Source organism: Nannobrachium achirus (genome assembly GCF_963921795.1).
Source record: "Nannobrachium achirus genome assembly, chromosome: 22".
Taxonomy (NCBI): Eukaryota; Metazoa; Chordata; class Actinopteri; order Myctophiformes; family Myctophidae; genus Nannobrachium; species Nannobrachium achirus.
In genome coordinates, this window is record NC_137829.1 from 32,308,061 (window position 1) to 32,329,386 (window position 21,326).

Sequence of the window (21,326 nt, forward strand, 5' to 3'; positions counted from 1 at the left end):
AACAAACGCCACCTCACACCAAACTAATGGTATGCTGTGAGCAAATATGTAATGAGTGGCACCAAATATTTATTTTCTACACAGAAACTGGAAGAACACAGAAATTGCTACAGAGACAGCAGAAAGCTATGAATCCACAAGCCTATGGGCAAATTGAACCATATCATTGCTCCCTATCACAAGTGACTCATTGATATAATATTATAAGAAAAAGTGATTTTGGGTTTCATGACTCTTTAAAGGAGTAGTTCACCCCAAAAATTACTTGTTTTCTATTGATTTCTCACGCCATGGAGAATTTTTAGTTTTGTGGGGGGTACATTTACTGTAATAAAATTATTGTCTTAGGAATGCGACAAAAAACAAAAACTAATATTATTGAACTCAAGTCTCCATGGCGTGAGTAATCAATAGAAAACGAGTCATTTTGAGGTTTAACTAACTCATTTAAGGCAATTGTACCGGGTCAGTGACTGTCCCTGCAGCCCCTGTGACCAGTGGCGTCAGTTCAGCAAAAGCTAAGGTATGGCAACATGACTGGTGTCTTGCAAACGCGCTAAGGTGCGCGTGTGCAAGACACCAGTCATGTTGCCGTACCTTAGCAACAGGCATGATGAATTTCTTTTAAGAAGTACATTTAATTTTTCCCCCCCTGTATGGCAGCTGCCATACCTTGCCATACCCAATTGACGCCTCTGCCTGTGACAGCAGCACACATTGACTAATGGCTCCTGTTGAAGGGAAAGCAGGTGGTGCTTATCTCCCAAGCACTGCGGGTGGAGCAGCAGGTTAATAGCTCCACTACCATCCATTCTAAAGTACTGCTACTAAAAGCTTCAGCTGAGTTGTTCCCGTTCTCCCTCTTGCAACCCACCCACACTCCATGCAAGTCCCTTCTCTCCTTCTTCCACTCCCAGACACAAGCACTGCCCTTACATCTGCTGAGATAGATGTTTGGAGGGCCTCTTGGTTCACTGGGAAGTTGTGTGCGTGTGTGTGTGTGTGTGTGTGTGTGGGGGGGGGGTCATGTGTTGGGGGCAGCAACATGGGAACGGCCAAGGCTCAGCCTGGGAAAGGAAGCAGCCTGTCCACGGATGCTGCGTTGCGTAAGTTAGTTAGTACTCCCATTTGATAAGACCACGCATCACTCGAGGGGGGGCTTCTCACGGAGAGTGGCTCTGGCTCGTCCATTAGTCGACCGACGCACTCCCAGTTCAAAACATCTCTTTAGCACCGAAGGGTCCATTGAGGGGTTGTTGTTGTTTTTTCTTCCAGAGGAACCTATAAAGGAGAAGCAAAGATTCATATACAAGAGAGACAACAGATTCCCAAGGTATGTGTCATCATGAGATATATTGTAATTGCTATTTTCACCTTGGCATGAGGCGAGGTTGGCTGCGGCGGCGTCAAATCTGCTGAGGCCGTGCGTCTTGATCACCACGGTCACAACCTTTTCACGCGTGTACGTCCCCGTATAGCGCGAGGCCACGGGAACGAGATGAAATGCGTTGCGTCCGTCGTTGGATTCTCCACGCATACCTGTGCAGTAACTGAGTGGCCAAATGAGGATTCCATACCATTTACAGAACGTCTGTTTTGTGCACGTGGGGAGACATTGCACGTCTTGTCTCTTTATAAGGGAAGCCTCACACAAACCCCTCTCGCCGCATTCCTTCTTAACATCTGTTTTCAGTGACTCCCTCCCAGGAGATAAATTCATTAATTTGTGGGAATGTTGCAGGAAGCAGGTGGTCATCAACTATTTCTCTTTTTTTCCCCCCTTCCATGGTGCATATGTTGCTCCTTGGACACTGATTAAAATGTGCACTGTCATTCATGCATGTGAGGGTGGAAATGAAAGTATAAATACAAGATGTACAGTTTGGTTCTGTCGTTTGATTTAAAGCAATCTGGGAACTGCACATTTTTTAAGTGCAGAAACAGGAACTCAGTGTGTGTGTGTGTGTGTGTGTGTGTGTGTGTGTGTGTGTGTGTGTGTGTGTGTGTGTGTGTGTGTGTGTGTGTGTGTGTGTGTGCGTGCGTGCGTGCATGTGTGTGTGTGTGTGTGTTTGTGCGCACGCGCGAGTGTGTGTGTGTGTGTGTGAGAGAGATGCCTCACGAAGCTGCCTCACGAAGATACAGAAACAGGAGATAGGCCCCTGCCCTATGGGCTACATGGCTCGGCAAGGCTTACTTAATTGCTTAATTATCACCAGAGATTTCTGAGTCTGACTATCGTGTGGCTGACCTTACTGTAGGTCTTATGTTTATCTAATAATTTGCTTTTGCACAAGTCCAAACGTCATACACTGCCGGTGGAGGCAGCCATGCAAGGCCCCAACCTGCTCATCGAGAGCAGTTAAGTGTTCGGTGTCTTGCACAAGGACACTTTGACACTAACTCACTGGGAACTTCCGTTTCCCAAGCGACCGCTCCTATACTGAGCCATTGCCGGCCCGTGATTCAATACGTCCACTGTGCTGAGACAGCTACACAGCTAACTTGTTGTGTCATTCTTTAAATAGTACACCAGGTTGTAAACAAATGTGTTAATTTGCACTGGCATTTTAAAATGCAGGTACGAAGCGACGACGAGCACCTACCTGCTTTATATGGCTTCGCCTGCTTGCCGGTTCCGACACAAATTTTCCGGCCGCACATCAGTGTCCTTCGAGGCTCCATTGGCCTGGACAGCTCTGACCTCTTGTTGGTGGCTCTCTGGTTGAGAGCTCAGTAGGATTAAACCAGAATTAGCTACCTGCTAGCTACCTGCTGCTATAGAGCCACATGTGGCTCCTAGGCCCTCTCCCATGGCTCCCTTGGGCAAAGAAGTAAAGGAATACAAGTTTTTTTGTTTGTTTATTTTATCCCACGAAATATTTTTATCCCACGATTTTGTAACCCATGTTTACCCAGTGCCAATTGCCTATGTAATCCTGGGCTCTGCTCTCCCTCTGTCGCGCTTGGGGAGACAACGGACTGACCTCATGCTTCCTTCTATGCATGAGGAGTCCAAGTTGCTTCTTTTCACCTGACAGTGGGGATTTCCCCGGTTTGGACGTAGCGCGTGGAAGGAACACGTTATTCCAACCAGTTCCTTTCCCCTCCATCAGGCGCCCCAGCTGGCCAGGGGGAGGCATTATAGAGACCAGGATTTACTGCATGTTTTTGTGAAGGTATCTACCCTAGGAGACTCGGGGAGAACATGCAAACTCCACACAGAAAGGCCCTATCGCCAACCCCACCTAGGGTGTGAGCGCTGATGACACGGAAGAGTCAAAATATCTTTATTTTATCGTAATAGGCATAAAGTTATTCTTACATTCTCCTATTGTAAAAGGGAAAAAAGTGTTGCCTAATACACCAGATAATAAGAAATACATTATTGAAGGAAAATAAAGAATGTATCTGTTTGCTTTCAATACATTACTGGTATTCTTGAAAGACATTTCCAGAAAAAGCACAAAGAAGCAAACATAGTTTGTGTCTCCAGACAGATTTTTTTGTATCAATTCTTGGGCCAAAATTGTCTCTTTAGCCTAGTGGCTAAGGCGCATAACACAGGCTCGGATGCAGCCTGACAGTGAGTTGCAGGTTAAATTCCATTCCCGAGTCTGACGGCCTTTGCTGCATGTCGCTTCCCGACTCTCTTTCTCTCTCTCTCTCTCCCTGTTTCCTGACAGTCTTCACTGTACTATCCAAATACAGGCAGAAAAGACAAATAAATATCTAATTAAAAGAAAAAAGAAAAGAAAATACATCCCCTCGGGCTTCACTAGCATGCCACATTCCCATGGTGTAGTGCCTGGCTGTGGTGCCCTGTTCAACTGTGTGCTGTCTGTCTGTCTGTCACCACACTCTGAATCCTACCTGTCATGCTTTGGCTGCCTAGTTTAATGTTATTTATTTTATTATTTTAATTATTATTGTCTCCACCAGCCGAAGGCTGAGGGAGAGTATGTTTTCCCCTCCGTCCGTCCGTCCGTGCGTGCGTCCGTGCGTCCGTGCGTCCGTGCGTCCGTGCGTCCGTCCATCCGTCCGTCCGTTTGTCCGTTACCAGCTAATCTCCGGCGCCGTTGGCCCGGTCGCTGCCAAACTGTGCACACACACTCCCTCGACACCAATTCAGAACCTCTGCCCCAAATATTTCACAGGAGGCCGACTTTTGCAAAACTAAATTTTGCCAGTACTCCTACAGATTTTGTCCAAAAATCACGTAAATCAGTAGACAGTATCTCTACAGTCATGTGATCGACATGGATGTGTCAGATTTTCCATATTCCATCCTGATTGGCTAAAACTGGCTTTCAAAGTTTGCAGGATTGGTCAGTTTTGAATAAAATGCCTGAAATCCTGAACGCAGTGTGCGATTTTGGTGAAATTGTGCATGCACATTCCCAATAGGCAGAGGAATAAATGCCACTTAAGAAAAATCAAATCAGCCTCATGGTGGCGCTATAACAGGCCGATTCATGTTTTCACCTATAACTCCACCGATTAGTGTCAAACTTTGTATGCGCACTCCTTAGAGGCCAAGGTAAAACCTTTTCCCTGCATTTTTTACATCAGCCTTTTATAGCGCCATCAGGAGGCCGACTTATGTAAAACACATTACATGCCTGACCTGGTGGAGACCTGTGCTCGGAAGAGCACTGCTTCTAGTTAGGGCCCGAGCACACACAGTGTGAGGACCCTATTGTATTTGCAAAGATTATTATTCCGCCGAATGAATCGCGTTTTTGAGCCGCAAGACGTACTCAAAAAGTTGCGCAACTTTGCACACACATCACAAGTGGCGAAAATTTACGTATTTAAAAAAAAAAAAAAGGGGGCGTGGCCTAATGGCGCAACAGCGCCCCCTACAAAACTTCGTGCCTCAAGCCCCACCATACGGTTTCACCTACACGTACGAAAATCGGTACACATCTGTATCGTGTCCGGACTCACAAAAAAGTCTCTCGGCGCCACGTCCGAAACCAAACAGGAAGTCAGCCATTTTGACTAATTAGTGGCGTTTTGGTGTATTTTTGGCCGTTTTCACGCGTCGCACTTTAACTAACTCCTCCTAGGGGGTTAATCGGATCAACTTCAAGTTCGCTCGGCATACTCAAGACACCTTAACGATGAAAAGTTGTGCGAATCGTGAGTTTTCGTAAAACGGCGTGCCCGTGGCGAAGCGTCAAACTTCCTTCGCCAAACAGGAAGTGCCCCCTCTTCTGATTGGTCCATACTTAATTGTTCCTTTTTTTGGCTGTTACTCATCAACCGTTTATCGTACAGAGTTGTGGCTGGTATCATGACATTTTTTTTTCTCAAAAAATTTTTTTTTCTCAAATTTTTTTTTTTCTCAAATTTTTTTTTCTCAAATTTTTTTTTCTCATTTTTTTTCTCCAATTTTTTTTTCTCCAATTTTTTTTTCTCCAATTTTTTTTTCTCAAATTTTTTTTTCTCAACATTTTTTTTCTCAATTTTTTTTTCTCAAAATCTTTTTTTCTCAAATTTTTTTATTTATTTATTTTTTTAGCATGTGCTAATGCTAACACATGCTAATGCTAACATATGCTAATGCTAATGCTAACACATGCTAATGCTAACACATGCTAATGCTAACAAATGCTAATGCTAATGCTAACACATGCTAATGCTAACACATGCTAATGCTAACAAATGCTAATGCTGATTCTTAAATTCTAATGCTAATTGGCTGCTACCCCTTGTGACGTGGGTAGATCTCCGAGGGCCCGGTCATTGCTGCTTGCAGCTTTAAGTATTGTATTTGGAAAATGCAGTTGACACATTTTTTTTAATATTCTGGGTATACCATAATTCCTTATTGCAGTTCCCAACGTTTTCTCCCCCCATTTTCCCCAGGTGATCCCATTCTTGTTAGGAATCAGTTCACATGTACACTAGGTCTTTATTATCATTATGTCATTTTGGACAGACATGAAGGCCTGGTTTGTGTTTCCAGTCTGGCCCTGCACAAACATAATTGACACAAGGCAAATAATGCATCTTCATATATAGTACACACACACACACACACACACACACACACACACACACACACACACACACACACACACACACACACACACACACTAAAACAATGTCATCACATGCACCACACACACAACGATGAAGGGAGGTGTATCTCTTAGTACTATATAGTAGTACTATATCTTAGTACTACTTTTTTGTTGTTGTGTTGTGTTCTGTCTCGACACTTTATGTATATAGCCTATATATATATATATATATATATATTCTTTTTTTTTTTGTACCGGCATACGTCACCCCGTAGCAGAGAGAGAGAGAGAGAGAGAGAGAGAGAGAGAGAGAGAGAGAGAGAGAGGGAGAAAATGGCGGAGGCTGGTTACATTGATTTCCATTCTACTCATAAAAAGGGCTTTATCTCTGAATGAGGTGAAAAGAACGCCAGGGAAGCAGAGATCTGATTGTTTTCACGGCGACACTATAACGCGATGGTCGGCTCCCGTTTGGATTTTAGTTTCGTGAGCTTTTGTAAACAAAGGGATTATCTTCCTCAATCGTCAGTGGACACCCACGTGCACACGCACAAAGCTTACGAGGCTCTTCAAAATAAAGCGTGAGTGAACGGCGGCAGCAGCAACAGCTAGAAATGTTATAAACCTGAGCAGCCCATGTGTTAAAGATTCGTCTGTGATTGAGTGTAGTGCAAGGTATTTTTGCACTACACTCATGCTACACCTCCCCCATTTTTTGACCCTCTAATGCTGTTAAATATAAATTTTAACTTAACAAATCATCATCAAACATTGTCTTTGTCTCAATTCCAAACAATTCACATGATATATGGTAAAATAAACAATGAACTTAGAGTTGAAGCATCTGGCAAGAGAAAGCGCTGTTCAGTGTGTCCTACAACAGACAGGAAGACAGACTGCTTACAGGAGGTGCAAGAAGCTCGTGCCTCACATGCAGTCAGTGTTTGTGAAGCATGTGCCTCCTAGTGTATACGTACAAGTGTACATTCATTATGTGACATTAATGTGTGTTAAAAGAACAAGATGATGCGCACATCCTTTCCAAGTGCTGGTGCTGGGCTCAGGTTAATATTATTACACAAAAGTGTAATATTGCAATCATACAACAGTTACCCTAAAAAAATAAACATGTCAACAACATTTTCAATTCAAGTTATTTCGATAGAAAATTATATTTATTTAATGCCAGATTTAGCTACCATGTCCCTGAACTTCCAATAAAAACTGCTAGCATAGCCGCTTAGCATAGTGCTGGGACCGGACCCGGCACACCGGCGTGCACAGCTGATTTATTTTCATTTTATTAGACCAGTGCCATAGATCGCTATAGTTCCGACGAAGCAATCTGATTGGTTGATAATCAGATTGCTTTGTCGGAACTGCCTGTCGTATAATGCACATTAGCAAGTGCTTTGGATAAGGCCCTACAGTATATAAAATGCACCAGACATGTCATAAGCAGCATGTCAATGATTTACGAGACATTACACTGCATAATTTGAAATCTGATTTGGGTCAAGATCTTTAATGCATGTTTAAATATTTTTTCTTGACAGGTGGTAAAACACGTCATCATGGCTACCAACATGGTGTCATTGATCTTGATCTGGGCAGGTAGGCAAAATGTGTATTATTTGCATCGTTAATAGGGCTTAAGTGGTTCATTTGTATAGTTGGTAACACAGAGGTATCAATATCATTACACAACTATTTATGCCAATGTGGCTGCTGTTAAAACTGCACTCCAAGCAGTATCAAACATTCAGCACATACTGTACAAAGAAAAAAGAAAAAAATCAAAAATGTATACAAAATAATCCTTTGAAAATAGCAGATCTACAAGCGCACAACGTTGTGAGCTTGTAGATTTTTATTTTCCTTCAAATTCCCAAAGTATACGTACTGTGTAGGTCTGAATTGGTTTTCTAATAATAATCAAAATCTACAAAGTAAGTAGTAACTAAAATGTTCAAATTATTATAGTGGAGTAAAAGTACATTTGCCTTTGAGATGCAGTGGAGTAGAAGTCGAATTATTGAAAGTCGGAAATACTCCAGTAAGAAATACCTCATACAACTGAACTTAAGTACAGTACTTGAGTAAATGTACCTAGTTGCTTTACACCAGGGACGTGCTGGCCATTGGGAAAAGTGGGCCAACTCCCGAACGGCCGGTTCATTCCCGGCCGGTCCAGGCCGGCCATTGGGAAAAAAAATAAAATAAAATGTCGGCCTTCGTTCCATTTTGGGGGCTGGGCGGCCAACAAAGTAAATCGTCACTGTCGGGCAGAAACCTTGTATCTCCAAGTTTCAAATTTGTAATTTTTTTCGCAAAGCAAAGCCCTGCTTCATCATACAAGGCCGTCGCACAAAAGTAGTGAAAACAGCAGATATGTGCTTGTAGATCGGCTGTTTTCACTAGTTTAAATAATTTTTTAAATGATAAATACAAAACAAACGGTTTTGGACCTACAAGGTTTCCACCGGACAACGTCACTTGTCGTGATCTGAAATAGCAAATCTTTGAGTAGCAGCAGAGAGAGATCTCTCTCTATAGCGCACAATGAGGGCCTCTCCAACTCTTTTTCCCGGGCTGAATCAGGGGCCCAGCACGTCCCTGCTTTACACCACTGGCAAAGGCAAAGGGCAATTCTCTTATAAATGATAGCTCTGTGCCACAACATCCTGTCTTCTTCTGTGATGTAATAAAAACAGGAAATGGCCTCTAATGGCGTCTAATGGAAGAGGCTTGTAATAGATGCCTCCACTTCCTTTTTACCGTAATGCTTTGTGATTTATTCAAGCACTAATCAGTTTGTGGGCAAAGCAACCGACAGGCATGAGAATCGACGTGCCCATGTCTATCGTGTTTAGTTAAAATGGCATTTGTTTGTTTAACCTCAGTTTATCCAGCCTTGCACTGCAAATTGTACCGGCATAGTTGCACAGGGCAAATACAACTTTGAAGTGGACCTGGGTATCGTCAACCTTCTTAAACTAATAGCCTAAGTCAGGGGTCTTCAACAGGGGGTCCGGAACCTTAGTTTAAGAAGGATTGGTTACACTTTACTTATTAGGAATACAGTGTGTGTGTGTGTATATATATATATATATATATATATATAGTAACTCTTCATAAGCTCAGAATGTGGTTATTTTTAGACTCCACACAATGTCAGTGGAATACTTGATCACGGTTTGCTCTCTCCAGTTAGTATTTCCTTTCCAGTGAGCCACAGTCGAATATTAGACGTCCGTCTAAAACCGGGTTACATTATAACTGGTCTAAAAGTGTATTTTAGGTTTTTAGTTTCTTTTTTTGATGGCTAGGTTAAACATTGAAACAATGTCATTTCAACGGCTATATTTAGATTGTCTATATCTAGATCAACGTTTTATAGCCGTCTAAAAAAACGTCACTTTTAGACCAGTTATAACCCGGTTTTAGCCTAGCAGTTTAGACGTATTTTAGACCAGTGGTTCATTACCTTTTCAGGCTGTGACCCCCCAAAATAATCATATTTGAACTGCGGACCCCCGAAATAATCCTATTTGATCTGGGGAGCCCCCCACCCTGACAAGCACTTGGAATGTAGGAGCCAAGGAATAACATCTTCGGTTCCACAGATGAATATTGTGAAAATAGCCAAAGCACACAACGCTTCGCAAGCGAGGCGTTGTGAACTTGTAGATTGTCCATTTTCAATATTTGGTCTAAGTTTTCTTATAGTATAGTTTGTTGTTTACATTTGATGCAGTGAATAATGGTATTTTTCTTTCTTTTTGAGGTATTAAAAAGGTCTTAAAAGTCCTTAAATTGTTGCTTCACTGTCACCTGGGGGTGATCATGTGGTGCCGGCCCAAAGTTTGAGAACCACCGTTTGAGACGTCTAATAGCCGAAAAATGCTCAGTGGTTTCGTTACGCAAATAGTTTTGGTCTTGTTTTGTTCTCCGTAGGGCTGGCTGTGGGCCTCGTGCCCACGTGTGACCAGGATTCGTTTGAGAGCTATGTCCGTGGCTTCTGTTTACCAAAGTTCAACAAGAGTATGCAAAGCATTGGCTACCAGGACAGCTGCCCCTGGCCCGACGTCAAGAGGTGAATAACTATTATTGTTTTCTTCATACATTTTCAGAAACCTAGGTGTTCAAATCCACTGCCTCCGCAAAACATCTATATACCAGGCCTCCCTCCAGGGACGTGCTGGCCATTGGGAAAAGCGGGACAACTCCCGAACGTCCGGTTCATTCCCGGCCGGTCCAGGCCGGCCATTAAGAACAAATAAAAAATTAAATGTCGGCCTTGTATCTCCAAGTTTCAAATTTGTAGTAAAGCCCTGCTTCATCATACAAGGCCGTCACACAAAAGTAGTGAAAACAGCCAATCTACAAGCACACAACGCCTCGCGGTGCGAGGCGTTGTGTGCTTGTAGATCGGCTGTTTTCACTAGTTTAAATCATTTTTTAAATGATAAATACAAAACAAACGGTTTTGGACATACAAGGTTTCCACTCGACAACGACAAAATATAACTCATGTGGCCCACTGGCTTATTGTCACTTGTCATGATCTGAAATGGCAAATCTTTGAGTAGCAGCAGCACTATAGAGAGAGATCTCTCTCTATAGTGCGCAATGAGGGCCTCTCCAACTCTTTTTCCCGGGCTGAATCAGGGGCCCAGCATGTCCCTGCCTCCCTCCGTGGTGGGAAGCCCGGTGACGCCAGGTTAGTAGGGAACAACAGCAATGGCAAGGCAGAAATGTCTGGGGAGGAATTAATTGGCATGGCTAAATCGGGAGGGGGAAATGAAAAGCTGTATACAAAGCTCTAACTGTTGCAGGGCTTGTTTGCGTATATCGGCTATTTGATGCAGCGCAATGCGGTCATTGGACAGCAAAGTCATTAGTCATCTTTTGAAATGGTATAGACATTTCAGAGGCTTTGTTGCAAGACACAGCAATATGATTATATATATTGGCATTGCTGTGTATGTTTTTTTTTTTAAATAAAGAAATACACAGCAATATGATTATTTTAAGCAATTTACATGCCCCCCCGCCCCCTCTTAAAATAGAAAAATAAAAGATTTGCTAGGGAAGAGTTGTGTGTCACAAGCACAGAATCACAAGTTGATAAAGGATATAGCCTACATCATACACCAGCACAAATTAGTCTGAATATTAACCACAATTACCCTGGCGTCACAAATAATAATAAAAAAAAAAAAAAATAGCAGATGTATACAAGCTTGTAGAAAGGCAGTTTTTGCGACTTGGCGCATGACAAAGTGTTTAGGACTCAAGCGGTTAACTGTTAAACAGACTGTGTCTCAATCGAGCACTGAATTCATATTAAACTTTAGGTCAACAAAACACATGGGTGTTGCCTGCCTGACCTGCAGCGCTGCGTTCTAGCGTGCGTGTGTGTATGTGCGTGTGCGTGTGCTTGCGTGTGCGTGCGTGCGTGCCTACGTGCGTGCGTACGTGGGTGCGTGCGTGCGTGTGCGTGTGTGCGCGCGTCGTTTCTGTCCACACCCTACCCTCACATCTCAAGTCAACAGCCATCCCTGAGCTCAGCGGTGAATGAGAACACAGGGGGAGAGCTGTGTGTCATGGTGTACTCCGTATTTCTTCCTTGTTTTAAATTCTTTTTTTATGGCTTTTTCTCCGAGGATATACACCCTTTAGTCATGGGGGAAAGTCAGACGTTTTTCCTGTCTCGCGGCTAAGCTTGGCGTTAGTCAAAAAAAAGCCCTGGGTTAATTAGTCATCTTTTAATGAAAAAAAAGTCCAACGGCGTACGCTTTCTGGGCTCCGGGCTTCCAGACATGTCTTGTTTGCTCAGACCTTACCGCTCACTGCGCTACCTACAGTGGAGTACCTCTTTAATTATGTCTGTAATAATCCATATATTACTGTTGACACTGTGTGGGCCCACCGGCCCCGGGGTCCTACGGAGCGCGAATGGCTTGCGAGGGCGGAGGCGTCTATCAACACACTTAAGTGCGAGTTACACTTTGACATGTGAGGAATCACTTCGCTCCGCGGTCAGGGGCGTCACAAGGGGGGTGGGGAAGTGGGACTGAGTTACTAGGGCCCAAGGTGGAGGGGCCCTAGTAACTTTAGCTATTGAAAAATAGCAGATATACAATTTAAGCAAACATTTGTAACTCAAATTTAGCTTCTGGGGGGGTCCCTGGAACTAAATATTTTGAGATGGGGTTCCGTGGCCAAATACATATCATCTTGGGGGTCCTTGACATGAAAAGATTTGAGCACCACTGACATGGAAACACAGGTTTCTTGCACACATTTTCACAATTTTTCAAAAAGAGCAGATATACAAGCTCGCAGCGCGGCACTCGGTGCCGCGCTGTGAGCTTGTATATCTGCTATTTTTCAATAGTTAACATTCATGGGGGGCCCGCAGTGAATCCTTGTACCCAGGGCCCAGCATTTGGTGTGACGCCCCTGACTGCGGCGCATGTGGTGCACGTGACATTTATTAGTGGCTTCATATATACTGTATATATGAGGAGAGCCGGGGCAGTTCATCGTTCTACTTGTAACAGGAGGAGCAGGGCTGGGGCAATTCACCAAAAACAGATCAAAAACAATATTTATCAAAGTCTCCTACCAGAGACTCTGCCGGTCGTCAAGTTCTCCATGAATGTAAGGCTTCACGGGGTGTTTAATTGATGGAAAATAAGGTGATTTTTATTTTATTTGATTTAAGGCGAACTACTCTTGCTTATGTACATTTTTGTACCTGCCACACCCCCACACCCAAATCATGTGGGTGCCCCCCAGGGGGTCCCGACCCACAGGTTGAGAACCACTGTCTTAGAGATCCGGACCGGGACTTTCAATTGTACTTTGACCACTTTTTTTCCCGTCTATACCGAATCTCTTCAAAAAGAATAGCCAATTGTGACGCATTGTTATCTTGTAGATGCTGTACTTTTGGCTGATCGGTGCCGCGCTGTGAGCTTGTACAGTATATCTGCTATTTTTCAATAGTTAACGCACAAAATAATGCGTAATAATGCGTTCCAAGTCTAAATGGGTTAAACCCCCTCCCACTATGAAGAACATTCATGGGGGGCCCGCGGTGAATCCACCTTATGAAGCCAGTGCCGCCCCGCAGCGATCCTCTGGGCTGTCCGTTTTATGCAACCCACAAACAAATCACTTTTCTTGTTATAGTTGTGCAGCAGTCGTCTGACAACAGAAACAGAAGAATATGTCAATGGCAACACCTGTATCATGTTATACACCATATTGAATCACACACACACACACAGAACTGCAGGCGACAGATAGTTGGATTGATCCTAACGTTGCTGCCTGGTAATGTCGAGAAAAGGTCTACACCATGTGGTGGAGCGTAACTTGGAAGTATACTGTACTTAATTAAAGGAACCCTTAGCTGAGAGAGAGATGAATCAGGGACCCCCTACTACATATTGTATACGAATATGCAGCAGATAAAAACTTTTTCATAGATTTCATAGGTAGGCATAATGGACTTGTTTGACAGTTCAAATTTGACTGGATTGACATGAACAGGTTTGAGAACAACTGCTGCGAATATTCCTTCCTGAGCAGTGATGGGGGATGTACACAAATGTTTTACTTAAAGGAGTAGTTCATATGGAGATGACTGACATCTGACATCATAGATGTTTGATGTTATAGACCATATGAGACTGTCACAATATGTCCATATATGGGCATTCTCAGATAAGGGCTTTTAATGCAGAACATTTTCTGTTACAAGTTTAGTATTCAAAAGGTATTGACATAAAAATATACCTAAAGTACTCATTATGCAGAAGGTTCCATTTAACATGTTTTCAAATGTATACAAATTTGAAAATATCAGATCTACAATCTCACAAGTTCACAACGCATCGAGCTTGTAGATCGGCCATCTTCAAATTGCCAAAGAATACTAGTAAGACACCTGAGGGTGATATGCGACCTCAGGGTGACATGCGACCTCGCCCTAAAGGGCGAGGTCGCGCCAATTCTTGACCATCTGACCAACCACAGCGTTTCTCTGACGATTCTAGTTGTTGTCATTCTGGGGGGAGTTTGTTCATGTTTTTGTGAGGGTATCAACCCTAGGAGACACAGGGAGAACATGCCTAGGGCCTTTCTGTGTGGAGTTTGCCTAAACATGGAGATGTGTACAGAATGACTCATATATGGGCATAAAAAGTATGTCATGTGACATCACTTCTTTTACAGACAGTCAACAGACAGCCATTGACTCCGGCCTAACAATTGCTACTGTCTATGACGGTAGTCCCATATGACATGATGGACTGGACTATCTCCATATATAGTGTTCTCCACATCTCCATGTTTAGGCCAAACAGGTTTTCTCCATTTCTCCATTTATAGGTCCAAAAGCCCAACGTTGAGCGTGACCTTCAGTCGCAATTATACTGTAGGTCTGAATTGTTTTTGTAATAATAATCCAAATCTAAAAATAAAGTTTTCAAATAATTATAGTGGAGTAAAAAGCACAATATTTGATGTAATATTTGTAGTGGATTAGAAGTTAAATTATTGGAAATGTGGAAGTACTCCAGTAAAGTCTTAGCACTTGAGTAAATGCACTTAAGTTACTTTGCAACACTGTTCCTTAGTCCAGCGGTTCTCAACCTTTTCAGGCCGCGACCCCCAAAATAATCATATTTGAACTGGGGACCCCCACCCTGACGAGCACTAAGAGTTGAGGTATTACATTTTGTATAACACGGTTCTATTGTGAAAATAGCCGATCTACATGCTCACAACGCCTCGCGTTGCGAGGCGTTGTGAGCATGCAGATTGGCTATTTTCACAATTTCTGCCTCTAATATTTGACAATTTGACCAATGTTAAATTTGTCATTTTAGAGGTAGCCTATTAAAAAGTCCTTAAATTGTCACTTTAGAAATGTGCAGATACCCTGAGTCAATACACTTAAAGGAGTAGTTCACCACTTTTCAACCTGTCTTCATATAATAGGTCCTCACTAATGTTCATAATAAAATAATAAAATAGCACCATTTTTTTCTATTCAGTCTGGGTCTCATAGGAGAGCTGTCAAATCCTTCTACCGGTGACATCATCGTTTGACAAAAAAAATAATAATAATATTTTTATAAAAAAATATTTAGATTTTTATTATCACGAGAACAATGGCTTCCACTTTAACATTGCAACTTTTTCAGGAATAGAAAGCCTGCAGTTTCTATTAGCTTGCATTTCCCATTGATGATGTCACCGGTAGAAGGATTTGACCCACCCACAGCTCTCCTATGAGACCCAAACTGAGTAGAAAAAAATTGTGATATTTTATCATGAACATTAGTGAGGACCTATTATATGAAGATAGGTTGAAAAGTGGTGGAGTGCCCCTTTAAACTTTATGTTGGTTTGTTTACTGTTGAGTGAGACAACAATGTTGCACATTAAGTTAATCATCTGGGGACCCCCCAAAACAATTTGGGGACCCCCCTGGGGGTCCCGACCCACAGGTTGAGAACCCCTGCCTTAGTCAGCCTCCTTGCGGGGGCAGTAAGCTAGACACCTCACCAGGTGTTCATGACTGATCAAACCACAACACAAGGCTTTTCTGAATGGGCTATTTGTAGTCACAGAGCACTCACTTGTTTTGAGAAACCTAACATGTAATTTTCCCTTTTTAAGTACGCAAACATTGATGTGAATCCAAAGTGATGCCCATGGTCTTTCAATTAGTCACTTTTGAAGAAAATCATTCTTCCTGCAGTGTTCTCTAGTGTCTGACCATTATTCTAAGCAGAACTAATTTACCACAATACTGTGGTGGAATTCAGATCAATCAATAATCGATGAGAAAATGAGGAGACAAGACAATGTATTAGGTGGTGGTTGTGGTCAAGTTTATGTAAACATGATATCATGGACAGAAGTACAGTTTAACACTCTGGGCAATGGTAAAGTACAGTAGTTCTGCCCAGGATAATGGTCAGACACTAAGTTATACTGTGTGGCTTCAAGGCCACTGGGACGAGCTGTACCATTACAAGATAGGCTTTACCAAAACAATAGCTACTCAGTCCTAGTGAGACATCTAGACTACTACAAGCTATCCAGTATCAATGATGTATCATAAGAGCTAGATATAATCAATGAACACATGATCTACTCTATAACGTCACACATAATCAATCTACTACAATTAACACCAAGGCCCGCACCATAGAGGTAATATATAATAGAGAGCGGACTGCCCCTCCCCCAGCTATTCATTTCAATGCAAGTTGCTCAGTGCCGTTTGAAGCACACAGAAGACTGCACGCGGAAGTGTTGAGCACCGCGCGAGGCACCGAGCAGGCGCACTAGGCTACACAGTGGCATTAGCATTAGCATACGCACGCGCAGTAGCATTTAACTGCACTCCCAAGTTTGACCACCATGCTAAGGCTGCTTCAACGTTCTGGTTCTGGGGGCTTGGCCCGCCCTCACTCCATCATGACTGGAGTGTTTCTATAGTAACTATACTATCAGAACATTGAATTAAATGAAACCACTTACCCTACCTTTAAAAACACGATAATTCTAAAGCCTCCGGTATATGATAATTCAACTGTAAAATCTCGATATTTCTACGTCCCATTAGTTCAACTAAGGGTTAAGGTTAGGGTTAAGTTTTATGGTTAGGTTTAGGCATAGTTTTACTGAGATCAGGGTTAGGTTTAGTCATAGTAGCATTCACCAGGTTAACATTCACCAGGTTAGCATTCTCCAGGGTCGGCAGGTTAGCATTTCACCGGGTTAGCATTCACCAACTATAATGGGACGCCGAACAAAATGTTATGTTCCAATACCGACACGCTCCCAATTCAACAACTCTCCCCCGCACGGTTATTTTCCGTGTTTCTTTTCTCTCCCCCCAGCCACTACCACGTGCTGAGGAACTGCGTGGAGCTGTACACCAACCTGACGGCCACGGCGTGCCGCGGCTGGAAGCAGGGCTCGCTGCTGGACGGCTTCTTCCTGGACGTCCACCGGACCTTCTTCTGGCACTGCGGCAGCCAGAGGATCCAGGACCCGCCGCTGGCCACCGCCATCCTGCTCATCGCGCCGGCCATCGTGGTCACGCTGTTCCTGCCGCTGTGCGTGCACCACCTCACCATCTGGAACACAGAGATGCCCGGGAACTTCCCGCACTAACGCCCAACGGCGGTGGGGGGGGTAAAAAAAGACTTCAAATGTTTTACTTAAAGGAAAACTAGGTACATTTAAGACTATTTTATATATATATATATCGTCGTTGTCGGGTGAAAACCTTGTGTGTCCAAAACCGTTTGTTTTGCATTTATCATTTTAAAAATGATTTAAACTAGTGAAAACAGCCGATCTACAAGCACACAACGCCTCGCACTGCGAGGCGTTGTGTGCTTGTAGATCAGCTGTTTTCACTACTTTTGTGCGACGGCCTTGTGTGATGAAGCAGTGCTTTACTTTGCGAAAAAAATTACAAATGTGAAACTTGGAGATACAAGGTTTCTGCCCGACAGTGACGATACTATATTATTGTGCTGGGGTGTTTCCTTGCAGAAAGACACATCCCCCTGGCTGCATTTTGGTTCTGTTCCATTGTTTATGTTGACATTCATCCCTTGGAGGGATGTTTTTTGTCAGCTGGCCAGAGCTCTTAATTGCTCCCTTTGAACTTCAAAGGGGTTGTGCACTGAGGTAATTGATTGGGCCATAACAGTGTCAAGTGCTCATTATAGTGATCTCATCAATGAAAGCATCAAAGATAACTATACCTGTTTGATGCCTGTCATAGAGGGGGGGTGGGGGGCTGTTTACCAAAAGTACAAGCTCATAATGCGTCACATCGCGACGCATTGCGAGCTTGTAGATCGGCAGAAACGGTTGAGAACACATATTCACACACAAACACACACACACACACACACACACACACACACACACACACACACACACACACACACACACACACACACACACACACACACACACACACACACACACACACACACACACACACAGTAAGTGTACAAATGGAACCAAATGGACCCTTACAAGTCCATTTGTACACTCTTGGGAGTTAAACATTCACTTTTGTTGCATAAGGTTCAGTATTTCCCAAATTTTCATCTATAAGGCAGCAATCATGTATTATGCACCACTGTAACATGATGGCTGCCTTCATAAAAACTTTCAAGGGAAAAAAGTAACTTATCCAAAAATAATGATAATGGGGGAAATTATAGTTTAGTTTTTCTTTTTCGTTTTTTTTTTTAATAGCTTTATGGAGTTATTATATATATATATATATATATATATATATTTTTTCACAGAGGTAAACCAAACAATCAATGCAAGATTCTTACATTGCATAATTATTTTAGCACATCAGTGTCAAAAAAGGCTATACTATATATATATTATATATATATTAAATGTAATGTTATTACATTTAATTTCAAATATTGTTCTGATTTACCTTTGCCACACTCTATGTAACAGACATCACCCACCCTGCTTTGAGAAATATCCCTTTCACAGATCACAGCGTAACATGCTTGCAGTTCACATTGCATTCCGAAAGAAAAGAAAGCCACCAGAATGTATTTGAAACACATAATAAATATTTATTTCTGACAAAAAAATAATAATTTAGTTTTACAGTTCTCTGAAAACTCCTTTACAGCAATAGTGGGACCGTGGGCCCAGCTATTCAAGTATGCATCCACATAACATAAGTGTCATTCAGTATTGCTAACACTAAAATCATCTCATCATTTCTCCTCAAATGAATATACAGAAAATGACCTCAGACAGACCGCTTGAGCAACTTCAAAATCATTTGATGAAGTTTGACAAGAAGCGGGGTTTGTAGACTGTACATACACGGTTAAAAACACAATCCTGAGAGTGTACAAATGGAACCACATTTGTGCACTCTCAAAGTGCCAGCTAAGCGGAAATGGGGTAACATCAGCCCAGTTGACAATGGCAGTAGAGTGACATCCTTTGTTGAGAGAGATGGTGTGGTTGTAATGACAAGCTGGCTGTACAGACAGACAGGTACAGAACTCTGTCACGAACTTGCACGGAACAGTTTTTCACTAAGCGGGAACAGGACCCAGTAAACCTGTGACTTTGAAGTGCGAAAAACAAAAGGAACCGACCCTCTCGCTACCTTTAGTAAGGACTGGCATTCTTCCCGCGTGTCCACAAAACACACACGATTCTCCACGGTCTGTCAAGAATATCAGTGCTAAAGCAAACGTGCTACAGTACGCAAATAATTAAACCTAGCATAGCATAAATACGAGATCTAGTTGCATACATATCTGATTGTCTACCTTTTTTTTCCCTCTTTGTTTTAATACGAGGCGGGAGGGGGCTCTACAATCAAACATAATTAAACATCATCATCACATATATAAGACGTCCAAAAAGAGCCCAAAGACGCCTCCGTTCACACCACTAATGTTGAGGTAAGAGAGGTTCAGCAATAACAGAAGCGCGGGGTCCTAAGGTTTTGGGTGGGTGGTCTGACCCGCTAGCACGGTGGTATTAGGCGACGAAATGCCGTAGAACCCCAGACCGCGCCGGCGTGCCAGGACATTTCAAGGCTCTGACCAAAAAGAAAAAAAAAGAGACAGAGTAAAAAAAAGAAAAAAGTATTTTTCTTTTCATCTCGCATGTTCCACCCTCTAGCACCCAGACAGGAGAAAGTGGGTGCACTATACCTTTTATTATCTTAAATAATAACCACACTTCCACTCCCCCGTCCCCCCCATCCCCGGGACCCTTTTAAATACTGAAAGGATGTTTTTCTTCGGAGTGCACGCCAGGGGCGTCAATCGGGTATGGCAGGGGTATGCAGCTGCCTGCCACACCCTGGGTCCAGGGGGGGAAATGAAAGTTACTTTTAAATATAAATCCATGAATGTCTCTTTGTCTATCTGTTCTGGTTATTATGTTGTTAAATGACAGTAAAATAACTACAAATGCAAAATGTAACAAAATGGTCACTTTAACAAGGTATTATAATTATATTCTCCACACTTGTATTCTCCCCATCTTGACAAAATGTTATATTCCCAGACAGCTGCACAGGTGCAATTCATTATTGTTAATTGTGTCTTGTTTTATTTACTAACATGCCAAGTTTAGCTGCATTTGAACAACCGTTCCAGGCTGCTATATCCAGCCCAAGAAACCGTAGAAACGGGGGAAAAAATAAAATGTACTTCTTAAAATAAATGTATCATGCCTGTTGCTAAGTTATGGCAACATGACTGGTGTCTTGCACGCACGCGAAGGCGCAAGACAACAGTCATGTTGCCATACCTTAGCTTTTTCTGAACTGACGCCACTGGTGCACGCCTCCCGGTTCTCACTCGCCTCTGTGCCCTATGGCCTCCACACACACACACACACGTACCGCCACACTGATTCCTGTCATAACAGGGACACGTGGCCAGCGGTGGAAGAGGTACTGTACTCTGATTTCCTTTTGCTCGAGTCTAAAGTAGCGATACCACCGAGATACTCTGGCACGGGTAAAAGTCCTGTATTCAAAATGCTACTTGAGTAAAAGTACAAAACTACTGGCATACAAATCTACTTGGAAGTACTGTGCCATGGTAAAAGTACTCATTATTGTCCAATTTTTCAAACTTGTCCAAACCTTTTTTCCCTCTTCCCCCCCGTCAATCTTTAAAAAAATATATAAAACAGATCTACAAGCTCTGCTATTGTGAACTCGTAATAGTCAAAGTATAAAATAGGGCTTAAGTGGTTAATGTATTAAGTGTTACATCGATACTCTAAATATGTAGCTAGTAACTAAAGTAGTCGAGTAAAAAGTACAATATTTGCCTCCGGGGTGTAGTGAAGCAGAAGTATAAAGTAAATAAAAAATAATAATTAATGTTAAAAATGAAATGTGGGGATGTGCATAGTCTACTCCTTTGGTCTAAATATGAATATTAACTCAGGACTCACTTGTACAGAAAAGTACAGTACTTGAGTAAATGTACATAGTTACCACTTCCCACCACTGCACGTGTCTGGCCTCAGCACACTTCCACGCCGGTATTCTTAGACAACAAAGACCTTTCGACCCTCTGTAATGTATTCCTCCCACCACAGTGGGTCAGCGCGGAGTGCCTGTCACCTCCTACTTCACACTTTAAGCAAAATACATTTGCACCCGTCAGGAACACGAGCGCTGTGTGGCCAGGCGGCGAACCCGGCTGGCTCCTCAGG

At 42.7% G+C, this 21,326-nt stretch overlaps 1 protein-coding gene across 1 annotated transcript; it reads left to right on the forward strand.

The window, feature by feature from the left end:
• Positions 1–1,207: 1,207 nt before the first annotated feature.
• LOC308307739 (receptor activity-modifying protein 1-like) lies at positions 1,208–17,251 on the forward strand. The gene is made up of 4 exons (XM_080753013.1): positions 1,208–1,333; positions 7,586–7,643; positions 9,987–10,125; positions 16,964–17,251. Exons 2-4 carry the CDS (start codon positions 7,604–7,606, stop codon positions 17,238–17,240), a joined length of 456 nt encoding a protein of 151 aa, XP_080609139.1. The 5' UTR covers positions 1,208–1,333; positions 7,586–7,603; the 3' UTR covers positions 17,241–17,251.
• The last annotated feature ends 4,075 nt before the right edge of the window (positions 17,252–21,326 follow it).